At 42.6% G+C, this 17,094-nt stretch overlaps 1 protein-coding gene across 1 annotated transcript in view; it reads right to left on the reverse strand.

Moving 5' to 3' along the window:
• Positions 1-17,094, reverse strand: part of LOC120552169 (microtubule-associated protein 4) — a 152,959-nt gene that overhangs the window by 99,184 nt on the left and 36,681 nt on the right. Inside the window, 2 exon segments of the mRNA XM_039789961.1 lie at positions 1,725-1,781; positions 11,899-12,087. Of these exon segments, the coding sequence (XP_039645895.1) occupies positions 1,725-1,781; positions 11,899-12,087 (246 nt within the window).

A 17,094-nucleotide genomic window follows, 5' to 3' on the forward strand; every position in this document is an offset into this window, starting at 1 on the left:
GATATCTTACCGTGCCAACGTTGCAATAAATGTTGCCTAAATGCCACGTATATACATTTGCTGTCAGCTTACTACTTGATTGCGCGTTTTGTGTAGATTTGGACTTTTATACGTTTTATTCCACATTGTTTAAACGGCGAAGTGGATCTTCTGATCGCTGTGGATTACTTTTTTTCATGTCATTGGATTACGGCAAAATATAGATCTTCTTTTCTTAATGTGTCTTAACATTTTATGGTGTGATTGCGCTTGGTTTCTGCGTTTGGAGAGGCATCTCAACACACTGTAGGTCCAACACTGAGTGTTCACTGTTACATTTGAGTTGAGTTGAAGTGTCGGGGCATTCCGCCACCGGCTGTCTATTATGTTCCAAGACAGCCGTGCCGCGATTGGATTTCATAAGGGCGGATTGTTAAATTGTTACAATGTAATTTCAAATCTGCTTTAAAAATAAACATATAGGTTTATTTAGCATGTTTATTTTGTCCATATGTGCTCTTGCTGTGTTCCCCAAGTGGTATAAATTTATACCACGCGGATTTAAATGATAGAGTGTGGTCTAGACCTACTCTATCTGTAAAGTGTCTCGAGATAACTGTTGTTAGGATTTGATACTATAAATAAAATTGAATTGAATTGAATAGGCTAGGTCTCAACTGCTACAATAACAGGGTTTTTTTGCCCCCACTGGCTCGAATGTCAAACTCCGCTTTTATGCCCGGAGCATCTTACGACAACTAGAGACCATTTACTTCTTAAACACAATTTTACTGGTAAATCTATCTTACATTAGAAAAATTTTGCTTTTTGTGGACTGCTACTTTTACTTAAAAATGTTTTGGATCTTTATGCGGTCACTGCATCCGTCAAATTTCTCGGAAATAATACCATTAAAGGCTCCGTGACATGGCAGCTTTATTGTCTTTAGCTTCCGTAATGAGTCATATTTCAGAGTGAAAGGGATTATGAGACCAGGGCATATTTACAAGAGGGTTAAGATCCAATTCCTTCAGCTCTGATTGGTTTATTTAAAAGTAGGTGTGGCTTAGCGAATAGGGCACAGTGCAGAGCTATAGATACCTAGCTGAAGAGGACTGCTCGCATCACCTACACCTTTCTCATCCACTTTTTCTGAAATCCTGGCTATGTAACACCGCTGACTACCTGTGATGTTATTATTCAGGTGGCCGGAGTCAGGTCAGTGGTTTTCTTATACTACAGTACCACTACTGTATGGGGCACCAATGGTGGACATTTTGTTTCAAATTTGAAGACTTTTTCACTTTTACTGTTTAAAACAAACAAGAACAAATAAGACTACAGTGTTTCTTAGTGTACGGTTATAAAATAACTTAAGACATTCTGAATATGTTTACCAGGTAAATCATATTTTTTTCATTATTTCGTTGCTTTGCTCTCCTCAGTTGAACTACTCAGACTGAATGGCTGGGAGAATTATAAGAGCAGCAGCCTTGTACTAAAAGGACACTGAAAGGATGTTGGAGAGCCGTGAGAGCAGCTCACACACACACACACACACACACACACACACACACACACACACACACACACACACACACACACACACACACACACACTTCAACTGAGATGAAGAACAAGAAGGAAGTAAGACAAGAAAAGACTAACAGCCCATGATTGGCGGATGATAATGATGCGGCGGACGGACGGACTGACAGCAGAGGGAATTGTGGGATATGTCTTACCAGGCTTTTGCACCCCATGAGCTTCCTGCTCTCCATTCTCCAACGTAGCACCCGTGTCTGCACACACACACACACACACACACACAAAAGCAAGCAAACACATTACTATCCATCTGAGTGCTAATGGCTTGACGAGATAGAAAATCAAACTGCATGGTATTGGTTTGTACAGCGGAAATATGACAGAGTGAGCCTGGCATTAAATGGAAACCACTGACCCTGACTTTTAAAGCTTTTTAAGAGCACTTCACTATAGAGATGTGTGTTGTGCCAGGAAATAGCACACAGGCCTGTTCTGGTCAGACTGGGGCAGGCAGTGGGCAGCACACATTGGCTGGTTTCAGTGTGGGATGCTGAAGGATGTGATACTGTGTGACATCTGGTTGCTGAATCACTGCACTTTATCTATCTAATGTGGCACATCAGACACAGACACACATGTAACACACAGAGCACATTCTGGAACAGCTTTACAACAAGGCTCTGACACACAAGGACATGCATGAATCAAACAAACCTCCATAGACACGCACAGAAAAACACAAGCACACACACACAACTTATTTTTTTAAAATGGTAAATGGACTGCTTTTATTATATAGTGTGCTGACTGGTCAGTAGTCGCCTCTGGAGCAGGGTAGCCATGCAGCATATGGTCCCATGGTGATATAACCAGGTTAAAAGTGAGCCAGCTTTTTACATCCAGGCCACAGGGCTCACTATTTCTCACACACACACACACACAAAAATGCATGTGAGTAAATGCCGCCACAAAGCTGCAAAACAAAGACCATTCACAGGTGGCTGTGGCTCAGGAGGTAGAGCGGGTCGTCCTTTAACCACAAGGTTAACGGTTCGATCCCTAGATCTTCCTGTCCACCTGTCGAAGTGTCCTTGAGCAAGACCCTGAACCCCATGTTGCTCTCGATGGCAGGCCAGCGCCTTGCATGGCGGCTCCACCACCATCGGTGTATGAATGTGTGTGTAACTGGGTGAATGAGAGGCAAATTGTAAAGCACTTTGTCCGGTAAAGTAGAAAAGCTCTATATAAATGTGCTATATAAATGCGTGCCTATAAATGTGCTATAGAAAGGTGGGCTATATAAATGCGCGCTATATAAATGCTAATGCACTTTGTCCAGTAAGGTAGAAAAGCGCTATATATATGCTGACCATTTACCATTCTGCAGTCAGTACATGCGTACACCTATATAAAATTCACACACAAATTAACAAATTAATGTGCAGGCATAAAAAAACATGACCATGTCATCCCACCTATTTTAAAAAAATAAAATGGTGTTTGTTCTTAATTTTATTAAAATAATTGTAAATGGATTTTATTGGTTTGTCAAAACTGATGCGGTTAAAACGGAAATTGACATGCAGAGAGAATTTAGGCTATGGATACGGCATTTTCTTATTGTTAATCAACGGCCAACACCAAGGTTGGTGGAAGAAAGTGACAAAGACAGCGAAAGGACAGGGAGTAACGTTAGTTCTGAAGTTCAGGGAGGAGTGGAAGGACAGCCTTTTGAGAACATTTCATTCTGCAGTAAAGCGCCGTCTGCCGCTCTACTAACGGTGAGCCCTGTAGCCCAACAAACAAAAACACCCAAAATGTAATAAAAATGTATCGTTAATTCTCCTGATTAAGATGCTTAATGATTGCCAAGGCCTACATTATTCTCCCCGTTTTTATTTTGTATCGCAATGTTGTCCATGATTTAGGCTAACGCAATTATCCCTCTTTGTATACGCTGTATATGCCTATGGTGGTTGTGTCCAATAGTTGTATGTTCAGTGTACATACTGCGCAGTGAAAATTAAGTCACTCTGCTGTTATGCTTTTTATTTATCCAAATAAAATCTGTTATACATGTAGACATGTATGAATTCATTCAATGCTCATTTGGAAGATAATTAAGATAATGTTACATGATGAGATTTATTTAATTTGTGCATTTCTGCATCAAACACACATCGGTCATCACAAGTGCAAATTACGTGTGCATCAGGGCACCAAACCAACAACGCTGGTAAAAAACAAACATATCTTCCTCCGTCCAGCTCTGCTGCTGACAGAGGACAATAATTTGCGGACTGCCTCTCCCTGCTGTGTGTCAGCATGTCTGCATTTGTCCGAATGCACAAAGCGTGCCACAGTTGATCACAGGCAGCACCACCCACGGCCCGTCCTACAGCTTGCTGTCACTGACGAGTGCCCACACAGTCTGACTGTCTGCCCAAAGTGTCTGGGTAACCATAACAGGCCCGAGAGCTGAGTCAGCCCCGGTTAACTGTCACTTCCTTTTATCTGCTTATTCACTCAGCTGTTTATTTGATCCATCTATCTGCTTACTTACCTTGCTATATACCTATCTGTGTTTTTCTATACCTCTCTTTCTATTGCTTTATGGCAAACTAAATAACAACGTGCAGCTTAATAAAATATATAATTTCTACTCTCACAATACAAAAGACGAGTTTGAGCAAGAGAAACCGCACAGAAGGACTCATCTTCAGTGGCACCATTTATTTTCAAGTATTACGGCTGTATGTTAAAATTGTAACTGAAATACGCGGCCAGGTTAGCTCAGTTGGTAGAGCGGGCGCACATATATAGAGGTGTATGCCTCAACGCAGAAGGTCCAGGGTTCGAGTCCGACCTGTGACGATTTCCTGCATGTCATCCCCCTCTCTCGCCCTTTTCATATCTAGCGGTTCTTTCCATTAAAGGCTGAAATGCCCCCCAAAAAAGAATTGTAACTGAAATACGTAAATAATGTAAAAGAAATAAACAAATATTGACAATAACAAAAATACAGTAAACTGAGACTGAGATGGACAGATTCAATTCTCTTCAATGATTATGCTTTGCACCATTTATTTTAAAAGTACTATGTCAACTAAAGTGTTTTCTTCTGAACAATAACAAGTGCTTAAAGGTCCCATGGCATGAAAATGTCACTTTATGAGTTTTTTTAACATTAATATGCGTTCCCCCAGCCTGCCTATGGTCCCCTAGTGGCTAGAAATGGTGATAGGTGTAAACTGAGCCCTGGGTATCCTGCTCTGCCTTTGAGAAAATGAAAGCTCAGATGGGCCGATCTGGAATCTTCTCCTTATGAGGTCATAAGGAGCAAGGTTACCTCCCCTTTCTCTGCTTTGCCCGCCCAGAGAATTTGGCCCACCCATGACAGAGAGAGAGACATCATGACTTTCAAACGAGCAAAGTGGCAGTTGGTCAAGGCCACACCTCCAACCTCCACCTTGCCCCCCCACTCCTCCTCAATAGCTAGAAACACAGAAATGGCACATCCTAAGGAAAGCTCATTTTGGGACTGGCTCTTGTGGCTGTAATTCTGCACCAAGGCTGAATTTCGGGAAAGAGACTTCAGATACAGTATTAGGGGACCACTAAGGTCTATATAAAAGAGACTTCAGATACAGTATTAGGGACCACTAAGGCCTATATAAAAGAGACTTCAGATACAGTATTAGGGGACCACTAAGGTCTATATAAAAGAGACTTCAGATACAGTATTAGGGGACCACTAAGGTCTATATAAAAGAGACTTCAGATACAGTATTAGGGGACCACTAAGGCCTATATAAAAGAGACTTCAGATACAGTATTAGGGGACCACTGAGGTCTATATAAAAAGAGACTTCAGATACAGTATTAGGGGACCACTAAGGTCTATATAAAAGAGACTTCAGATACAGTATTAGGGGGACCACTAAGGTCTATATAAAAGAGACTTCAGATACAGTATTAGGGGACCACTGAGGTCTATATAAAAGAGACTTCAGATACAGTATTAGGGGACCACTAAGGTCTATATAAAAGAGACTTCAGATACAGTATTAGGGACCACTAAGGTCTATATAAAAGAACTTCAGATACAGTATTAGGGACCACTAAGGCCTATATAAAAGAGACTTCAGATACAGTATTAGGGGACCACTAAGGCCTATATAAAAGAGACTTCAGATACAGTATTAGGGGACCACTAAGGTCTATATAAAAGAGACTTCAGATACAGTATTAGGGGACCACTAAGGTCTATATAAAAGAGACTTCAGATACAGTATTAGGGGACCACTAAGGTCTATATAAAAGAGACTTCAGATACAGTATTAGAGGACCACTAAGGTCGATATAAAAGAGACTTCAGATACAGTATTAGGGGACCACTGAGGTCTATATAAAAGAGACTTCAGATACAGTATTAGGGGACCACTAAGGTCTCTATAAAAGAGACTTCAGATACAGTATTAGGGACCACTAAGGTCTATATAAAAGAGACTTCAGATACAGTATTACGGGACCACTAAGGCCTATATAAAAGAGACTTCAGATACAGTATTAGGGGACCACTAAGGCCTATATAAAAGAGACTTCAGATACAGTATTAGGGGACCACTAAGGCCTATATAAAAGAGACTTCAGATACAGTATTAGGGGACCACTAAGGTCTATATAAAAGAGACTTCAGATACAGTATTAGGGGACCACTAAGGTCTATATAAAAGAGACTTCAGATACAGTATTAGGGGACCACTAAGGCCTATATAAAAGAGACTTCAGATACAGTATTAGGGGACCACTAAGGCCTATATAAAAGAGACTTCAGATACAGTATTAGGGGACCACTAAGGTCTATATAAAAGAGACTTCAGATACAGTATTAGGGGACCACTAAGGCCTATATAAAAGCATCCAAAGAGCACCATGTCATGGGACCTTTAAAGTGCTAATGAACTGAACTGGTAAACTGTAGATTAGAAGTGAAATCAAGGCCATTATCACTTATTTTTTCTTTTTTTCCAGGTTGTAAACAAAGTCCTGCAAACTCTTTCTTTTCTGCTAGTTTTCCACACGGGGTGACCAGTGGCTGCGAAATTGTGAATGACAAGTCATGTTCCGCAATAAATGTTCACAAACATATTTTTAAGTCGCAGACACGGTCAGTCATAGACAACGGTTTGTCAGCTTGTTCCTGGCAACGTCGTGGTAAGTTTGAGCGCACGGGCAGCGGCTCTATGACCGGGGTCTAACTCATGACGAGCAAGCACTTTCTTACCGCTGCTGGCATCTAGTAGCTTCCTCGATCAAAACGTGCAGAAACAAGCACCAGGCTCTCTCTCAGTTTCTGGCACCAACTGCCAAAAGGCTCACCGTCTCTACCTACTTCTTCTATCCACGCCCAGCGCCATTTATCTTTGATTCCTTTATCTATGGGTAGGACATCCCCAGGCTTCATGAACTTGCGCTCCATGCTTTCACCAACAACGCTAACGTGACGTATGGATCTCAATCACACGGTGTTGCCAGGACCCGCTCTGCTCTGCTTCTGATAGGCTTGTAATGTTTTTTTGTTTTTTTTCCTCACAGTTGCACACCGGAGATCCGGCACGGTGCCGCAATACTTTAGGCCCTGAGAACATCGTTAGGAGGTCTCTGTGTTAATGTGCATATTTATGATCTCAAAATTAGGGATAGACCGATATCGGCCCTGGCTGATTATTGGGCCGTTTTTTGGCAGTTTGCAGATGATCTGTATCTGCGTTTTATTTGCCTGATAGCTGATAAAGTTAATAAATTAAAAAGTGTTCTACTTTGGCTCTGCTCTGTGTCTGTCCCTCTGCTTCGGTTTCACTCCCCACTGAGTCTGACTTCATGTCCCTCCCCCCCCACAACTCTATCTGACTCGCTGTTACTGGGGATTATGTTGAAAGTTTCTCATTTATTAAATCATTGCTTAAAACATTTAAAAGTTTTGTGTTGGAGTTTGTAACATTCCAAAATCTTAATTTTGACTTGATATTCATTTTCACTGTAAATGCATTTCGGTTCCAAACATATATCGGTTTCATTAACTACTAATAATCAGTATCTGCCTTTAAAAACCCATGTAGGTGGATGCACAAAATGCAAAATTCAGTAACATAAACCTATGTTTTACTAGTGCTATCACATGACTCTGCTGTCTAATTGATCAAAACCAAATCCCAAATGTTGTATCAACCTAATATTCATAATGCAATCCTATATTGACATATTCTACATGAATTAACTGTACCAAAAGTCTATTCAATTATTCCTTCCTGAGCCCTCATCCAGAGTATTACTCCACAGCATGTATGTATCTATTGTACAGTATACAACCATTGCAATTGACTGCACATTTTCCAAATGCACAGATTTAATACATAGCTGAAGACACAATAGCAGCGTTTCGACTAAAGTTCTGGGGTCTTTTAAGTCCCCAGAACTATTTTGAAGGAATTAGAAGGTTCCTTCAGCCCATCATTGTGTGTGTTTCACCCCGGTCTCAAGACTCGTAAAGATTAGGCAAAGTAGTCAGCTGATGTATAACGCAACATGACAGGATGAGGGCTGCTGGTGGTCACAGGGGGTAAACACACTTTGCAGGCTGCAGTCCAGTGCCCGCCCGTTTCACCTAAAATACACTTGCACACAAAACAAACAACAAAACAGCTTTCGTCTCACTGTGCTTTAGATCGTAACCGCTGAGAAACCATCAGAATTTCTCTGATTTAGAGCACCGCCGCGCTCACTCTCTCTCTCGCTCGCCCAAGACACGCGTCTACAGCCAAAGCAGTTCAGTGTGGCTCACCCGATCTCCCTCTTTAGCTCTCTGTCGTTTTTTTTAAAAGAGTCGGGAAGCCGACAGCAAAGCCTAACTTTACTTTTAATGTTATACAACAAAAGACAAATGTTCTCCCCTCGTCCTAAAATGGTCGCAAATCGATGGGAGAGTACTTCTTTTCGCTTCATGAATAAAGTGGTCGGCGCCCACTAGGGCTGGGTATTGTTCAAAATCTTTCGATCCAGTGCCAATTTCGATACCTCAGTTTCGATCCGGTTCCTAACGATACTTTTTTCGATAGCATATGTTTTAAAATCCATTTCAACATCAATAAAAAAACCTTAATTAATTAATTAATTAGACATGACACTGATCTCGTCTTTGCTTGGACATTTTCCCTCTTGCTGCCAGTGTGAAGGGATTGACACTTACTGGTATTGTCTTCCTATTCCTTAGATCAGGGTGGACCGGTGCAGAGGCTAATGTGAAGGGGGAAATAGGCAGAGCTAACGCTACAGCAACCGACTAGCAGCATAAGCTAACATACATAAAGTGGTAGTCAACATTATGGGGATGCATTCAGTTTAAGTAGTGAAATTACACTTATCGGTCAAGTATTTCTAAAACGTGTAACCTTAATGTTACGTTGGAAAAACAAAGATGTTGCCTGGTCAAAGAATAACGTTATAGCTCCTAGGTAACGTTACATCACAACGCACTTCAGACCTCTTTGGCATTGTAAAATGATGCAGTAGAACACATGAGGAAAAAACAACTACACTTGTGTTGTGTGACTGCGAGTATCTTCAGAATTCCTCCCCGTCACGTGGTGGTGGACAGCCAATCGCCGGCGACTTTAGGTACTTACATGCAAGTATGCTACAGGCTCTTGGCTTTTGGAACCGGAATTTGGCACCGAAAGATAAATCATTTTTCGATACTCATAGTATCGGAGTTTTTCGTTCAATACCATAAAAGTATCGACGTTCGGTGCCCAGCCCTAGCGCCTGCGCTGTGTGTGTTTGACCAGTCAGCGACGGTAATCCCTGAAAACCCTGCCCCGGAGGTTCCTGTACTTCCAGAAAGTACTCGCCTTTTTTGGGGGGGAGGAATAAAGCCCAGAGAACTTAATTTAGACCCTGGTCCCAGGAGGTCGAAACACAAAGACAAGTTCTCAGAAGTTGTCTAGTTCCGGGGGGAAAGTTTCTGCACTCATAAAGCACCTAAGGACTTCCCAGACCCATGACCTAGACTTTTTCATATAGGCAGGTTGGTCAAGGACACATTCTTGTTTACATGAAGGGCCTTGGACAGTAGCACTGGGGTGGGATATAATCCTACATGTAGACTTTGGAACTAAACCTTGAACATCTTCACTGGAGCAGCTGGGATATTTGGACAGTAACTGCTCAGAGTTGGGACACATTCTCCCGCAAAGTTCCCCAAATAGTAGTTGTCGTCTGGGATATTCAAAGCAGTGACCGCTACTCTGCTTATCTTGGGGCTACTATCTTCCCTGCGGCTGAATGGCAACCTAGCAGATCCAAAATGACAGCCAGTGTCCAGCGGTATCATTTAGGAGCAGCTGCAGTTCATGTTACATAACACAGATTCTCATCCCATTCAGGATAGATGGAATCGGATACAGAGGTGAACATAATGGTATTCAGGAAGACTGAAGTTCAAGTTGTTTGAAGACAAAGATTTCCTGCTGCTTTTAGTATTATGAATGGATATGTACTCAAGTTTCGGTTACACGGTTACACAGGAGATGTTTCTTTCATTTTTGAGCCAAATACAAATCTATTTATGAATGAAAACATTATGCTGGGTAAGACTTCCTGAACAAGGGTTAGGGTCTCTGACTTCATTTTTCTTACTTCATCTTTTTTTTTTCCCGTTCTCTTTTTCTGTTTTTCACCTGTCCACCCAGTTCCTTCTAACTTTCTCCCTTCATTTCCTCTATTTCTTTTCACCTCTGCCACCTTGTCCCGGTGTTAGTCTGCATTCACAGTGCCTGCGTCGGCCGTCAGATGGTCCGGCAAAAACGCAGGTCTTTCCATTCATTTTAAATGGGGGTAAAGCATTTAGGCTGCGGCGGTGGGGGCCACAGGAAGGGGGGAGGGAGCCGGAGAAGCCTGCAGTGAAAAAGTTGGGACCGACTCAACTTTTGGAGAAATGCATCCCCACGTCACGCTGCGGTGGCCAATCACGTATCCGACGATCAGACTTGGCGGTCAGTTTTGAGGCGGTGTGAGAGTCCCCTACAGTAAACAGTAAACCTCACTGCCTCTATCGCTGCCTGTTCTCTGAATACAGCCATGTCGCTGTCACAACTAAGTTTAGAAACACGAAACCCAAGCACAGAACTGCCCAGGAGTTTGTGTAACAGCTGAAGGTTTGCCAAACAACAAAGCACCGTCGATTCGTCTGGCTCATGTCTTTTATTATTATTATACATCTACTATCATTTCTAGTCATAGTTCCACTATCTTTATTGTTACTATAACTGCCACTGTTCATCATTCTTACTGCTATAATTATTATCAATCATATTTCTCTATATCTGTATATCTGTATCAGTGTCTCTGTGTCCCAACCGGCAGAGGCAGATGCCCGCCCACCTAGAGTCTGGGTCTGGCCGAGGTTTCTCCCTAAAAGGAAGTTTTTTCCGCGCCACTGTTGCACCAAATGTTTGCTCTTGGGGGAATTGTTGGGTCTTTGTAAATTATAGAGCGTGGTCTAGACCTACTCTATCTGTAAAGTGTCTTGCGCTAACTCTTGTTATGATTTGATACTATAAATAAAACTGAATTTAATTGATATTGAAAAAAGATGCTGAGTTTACTCTGCAGAGAAACTGAAAACTTTATCTAACATGCAAGTCATTTATATATTTGGGAGGATTGACTCCATATCAGTACGTCACTCGGCCACATGTTTCTGATCTCATTACTACAGGGCCACCAAGCGAATGCAGAAGTGCTGTTCACCCTGTTACGAGTTGATGAACCACTGAACCGATTTTGGAAACATTATTTTAAGGTACAAAAGAATCTTTGGTGTTGAATCGATCGATATTGAAATCAATCAATATCAATAAATAAGGTCGCTGTTGTATTACTGTGTTGCAAAGTGGCATGTAGTCAATGAAAAAACGATGCCATGTGGCAGAAAGTTGTATTACGTTTACTGAGTATAACTCTCCTTTTTTATTGTAGTCAATGTTCAATTAAATAATGTTGGAATTTATTTTTTTTATTTATTTATTTTTTTATTCCAAAAGCAATTTGCTGTATTTGAGCAGAATACTGAAAGCAGCAGAAATGCAGAACTGAGTACACTTTAATACCTGTTTATTTATCGCAAGTAATATCGCGATATTCCACAACGCTATTGCATATCTCATATCTTTCTCATATCGAGCAGCCCTACTCTCAACGTTGAATTGGTATTATCTAGAGTCAGCATTGGTCTAGCATCCTCGCCCTCTTACTGTGTCATGATGAATCCTTTCTACATTACTCCACTGGGCTCCAACAGATCAGTCTCACCTGCTCTGGTGTTGTCATTGTCCAGCAGGGGGATGTAGTCTGTCTTTCCCACCGTCTCCCCGACATGATCAACGAAGGTCTCCGCTTCCAGCTGAGCCACAAAGTCCCTTTCCACCAGGCTCTCCGGGCCCGGCTGTTCAACGCTGTCCGTCAGTGCGTCGCTCAGACTCAGGTCTAACTCCGCCATGGCTGCACGCAAACACAGACAGAGGAATCAAACGACAGAACAGTGAACATGGTATCGCCTGTTGAATGATGCTGTCCAGCTCTAAAAAGCAAACTAAAAAACAAGTCACAAAAGCTGAGAAGAAAATAAAGAACGACTTATCACATGATTTACTTTAACAGCTTAATGACACATGCAGACCTCCACCCCCTGGCATTTGACGAGTGGATCACAGAGTGCCGTAGGTCGCCCTAATGATACAACTAAATTTACATGTCCAAGAACAATGCTCCTGTCCCCCAAACCCCATAAACAACAAAATCAGTGGGTATTACTCCCCTGCCACTAAACTAATTAAAATAGCAACATCAAGAAAATACCAAGAAAAACCTAGAAATATATCATCATAGATATCACATATCGGACCCTATTTTAACAATCTAAGCACACGGCGTGAAGCGCCTGGCGCAGGTGGGTTCCGCCATCCATTCCGACATACCCCCATTCCGACATTGACGTCTAATTGTCGCAGCGGCAGCACTTCCATTGTTTTCAAACGTCCCACCACTCCGACAATTTTTGTTTCCATTAGGGTTAGGGTCAGGGGTTAGGGTTAGGGAATAGCAGTAAGGCATGGATACCTGACCCGAGGCCGACGGGTCCCGATGGTACCCGACGGGCCGGGCCGGGTTCGGACAGATATTTAGAAATTATGGTCGGGGTCGGGTCGGGCTCAGTCACATCAGCGCGATAAGGCAACAGCTTATTAACGTGCGCTTGTTGCCCCGTGTGCGCTGATGCGCTCATCTGTTGACATTTCTGAATGCCTTCCTACAGTTGCTTAACAAAAGTGGGCTTTCCACACAAACAAACGTAGCCTACATGTGTCATTAGTATGAGGAAAAAAATGAGATTTTAACTGTGTCGGGCTCGTACACAAATTTCTTAATACCTGTGGGCTCGGGCCGGGTTCGGTCACGGCTCTGTCGGACGCGGGCCGGCCTCGGACAGAAAAATTCGGCCCGATCCGGACTCTAAATAGCAGCATGTCGGAATAGAAGCATGTCTGAATAGCAGCATGTCGGACTGGCAGCATGTAACCGGCGCAGGTGTGTGTACGAATCCACTGTTGCTAGTTTGCTAGGCAGAAAAAAAGGGTCAGTGCGCCGGGATCATGGTTCAAAAGGGTTGTACTCAGTGACTCAAGTCTGTTCGGTGTGTTCCGTGCTGTCGTCCGTCCGAGGGGCCGTCGGCCTTCATTTTGGCCAATTTGACATGTATAATCGGCGGGGCGGCACTGCCGGCAGTCTGACTCAAGTGACCCATCTGTTTGGTGGAGTGGGATAAGGGGGAGCGGGATGAGCGTGACTATAGTCTCTAAAAATCTGATGAAAATCTTTTAAACTGACCTTTGGAGGACGAAATGGAGGAGGACGAAATTGAGTGAGAGAGGGAGAGATGGAAATTGAGAGAAGTGGTCAAAGGAAGTAAGAAGGCAAAATAAAGTGAACGCAAGCCCTACGCAATGACAGCCTATTGCATCAGAGTGCCCAGGAAGTCTTTAAATCTGAAGTACAATAAACAAAAGGACTAAATCTATTTGCTTTTGAGGGAAAATGTGATGTGAACTGAACTGTCCCTGGGTGGCATCAAACTTGCAGCTGGAGCACTAACAAGACCACAGGACCTGGATCCAAACCCTGTGATGGCAGCCATCCATCCTGCTGAAGTGTCCGTGAGCAACACACTGTGAACCAGCTGCAAGGCGCCTTGCAGCTGGTTCACAGTGTGTTGCTCACTAATCGGAATGTGAATAGAGATGCAACTACAGGGGGGGCGGGTTTACGCTCTCCCTGTGGAATATTACCTGCTCTGAACGCTCGAAATGCTTGATACCAGAACGCATTAACTTCTTCACATTTACTGAATTTATTATTATTCTGCGGGCCGGACTGAAAGCATTGGCGGGCCGGATGCGTCCCGCGGGCCGCCAGCTGACGGTCACTGGCCTAAAGTATGACCTCTGACCTCTATGGTAGGCATCTAGACAAAAGAAAGCTTTTTTTATCACTGATAATAACCTACATGTGATATCACTTTCTACCACAAGGGGGCAGAGTTTAATCTGCTGCATGAAAGAAAGGCATGACTTGGTACACCACAGAAACACAATGTGTGTCTAATCACGGCCTCAGACGCACAGATCCAAGCAGTCATCAGCTCATCTGGGAGTCCAGCTGACCAATGGCCACCAGGGGAATCTGCCGAGTCATGTTGTGTCATCTTCCAATGATAATGCCAGATTACGTTCAGTGCCAGCAGCAGCCAGCCTCCCTCTGCTCACTGTGTCTATCTGTCTCATTTCCATCTTTAAAATTCTCCTCAATCGTCTACAACACACTAGAGCCCGACCAATATATCGGTGGGCCGACATTAGGCCTTTTTCCAAACTATCGGTGTCGGCATTTATAATGGCCGATAAATGAATACTGTCCACCAGAGGGCGCTCTACAATGTCCCTGTTGGCAACACTCTTTGATTTTTTTGTTGTTATTGTGTTTTTGTTCAAAGGACTTTAAGTTTCCTATCTTAAGTTTGTATTTTTATACATTTTATTTATCAGAACTTTAATATATATTTTGATGTTCCTCTGTTCTGTTGGGACAATAAAAAAAAGTTTATTTTTAAACTGCATTATCATATTTTAGTGAGGACTCAAATAACTACAAATAACTACTGTTAGGAAAATCTGTTTATATTTTGTTATGCGTTTCTTGATTTAAAATATATATATATATATATCACCCGATATATCGGAATATCGGATTTTTAAATCACCAAATATTTGTATCGATATCGGCCTTAAAAATCCTTTATAGGTCGGGCTCTACAACACACTTTACATCTCTGCCCCATACAAAGCATGTCTTCCCTTGCAGCTCTAAACTTCCTTTTGTTTCATTGTTGAAAGAAGGTTAGGGTTCAACGTCTTGCTCAAAGGTAACAAATAAAAGAAGTCTCTTGCTGCAAAGCGGCCTGAGGCCTTTGAGTAGTTTCAGTTTCCTTCCCACCTGGCTGCCCTGCCAACCACGCTCATATCAACAACACATAAATAAACCCTTCTTTCCTTAACTGCAGCCAACATAACCATAGATCATTGACCTAAACTTATCTGATGGCACGGTTCATTCATTAACACTACAATCACTGCAATCAAATATTGCAGACTGAGTTGTTGGTTTTTTTCTGAGATCAGTCAGCTTCCTCAAACAAATGCAGCCCAAAATCAGATATAACTCCACAGCCCCATCTGCTGGATGATCTATTCATTACCATAAGAGAACACTACATTATGTGTAATCGGTGGACAATGGCTGTCTTTTATGGTTTTTGCAAGGACCCTTAGTTTTGAGTTTCATGGCATTATGCTACAGCATACCATAATATTTTGGACAAGAGTCTGCTTGAGGCAGGCCCTTCTCTGATTCAACATGACAATGAGCCAGATCCATGAAGAAATGGTTTCACTGGCCTCATCCAACATCTTTTACAAGCATAGTGAAAACAGGGTTGCCGGTCATTTATGATCAGTGTGGCGACAGATTTAATGACCGTACACAGCAAAGAAAGAAGTCCTTCTCCTTCTTACAAGAAAAAAATAGTTTTGCTCTATGTAAAGTACGTCAAGGCAAGGTCAATAACCAATGAAACCTTCATTAAATATCAAAATCATGTCAACTGTCAATAAATGCAGGCATTACGTGGTGAACAATAGGTAGTTTCTGAGGCAGGGATAGAAATAAACTATACGTGGGCGTACTCATTACGCCGCCAGCCTGCCTGCCAGTGTATCAGCAGTCTAAATGAGCCCCCAGCGCTGAGACCAGGGTGTGTCGCAGGAAGCCCGCTGCCTACTGCCTCGACCACAACGCCATGCTGGTCAGAAACTCTGCCCTAGTTTCCATATTTAACCCCACATCATCTGAGTGTGTGTGTGTGTGTGTGTGTGTGTGTGTGTGTGTGTGTTTAGTATACAGTATGTTATCTGTGCCAGCTGCAGAGTTAGCCGGGTGATCCACGCCCCCCAGTCTACCAACTGATAGGATTTAACACAAGATGAGACCCACCACAGCCATCTGAATACTAAGCTATCGGAGGTTATTCCTTCTGCTCCTTCAGCTTGCATTTCTACAGTGGGCCCCCACATGACCACAGGAACAGAACCTTTTCATTAGCTTGGGTCCTCCAGTGGGATGGATTGGATCCCAGGGATTAGAAAGTCATAAACTCAAGGAGTTTTTTTGACCCGAGCGAGGTGCCGTAGTTTGAGCTGAGCTCCTGTTTTCCACCTCCTGCTCACAAATTTGGTGTGGCCACTCGGAAATAATGTGGATTCAACAAAGGAAGGAAATCCATGGAAGAGGCAGTTTCTATTGTGTCGTGTGTAGCAGATGCTTGGGTGTGTGATTGCATGTGTGGATTAGTCGTGTGTATTTGTGGGTGTGACAGCCTCTCTGTTGGTCTTTCAGGAACAGCAAAAAGGGCGCAGCCGTCCATATTTTACATTCAAAACGATATATAAAGCCATGTTTCTTCTATAGCCCGACAGATACTGGATTTTTATAAGGCCTATAACGATATAGACAGGTGGGAGTTAAAAAAATATGTCTTTTTGTTGATTTGCTAACTCACAAATTGAACAAAAATTAAATGAAGTCAGTAAATTTACTGGTAACAGGTGTCATTAAAGCCAGTAAAAGCAATGGCCGCTGGCTTAAACTTATGATTTAGAGCATATTAGGACACTTCTACTGCTGAAAACTACAGTTAAACTTATTCAGAAAAAACGATGAATTATTTGGCTCTATCAGAGAAGTTGCTGGTAAATTCCTCAGGCCCTATTTTAATGATCTAAGCGCATGGCGTGAAGCATCTGGCGCAGGTGTGTTTAGGGCGTGTCCAAATCCACTTTTGTTAGTTTAACGGTGGAAAAAAGGGTCCGTGGGCCGGGCGCATGGTTCTAAAGGGTT

This window comes from Perca fluviatilis, chromosome 22 (assembly GCF_010015445.1).
Source record: "Perca fluviatilis chromosome 22, GENO_Pfluv_1.0, whole genome shotgun sequence".
NCBI lineage: Eukaryota > Metazoa > Chordata > Actinopteri > Perciformes > Percidae > Perca > Perca fluviatilis.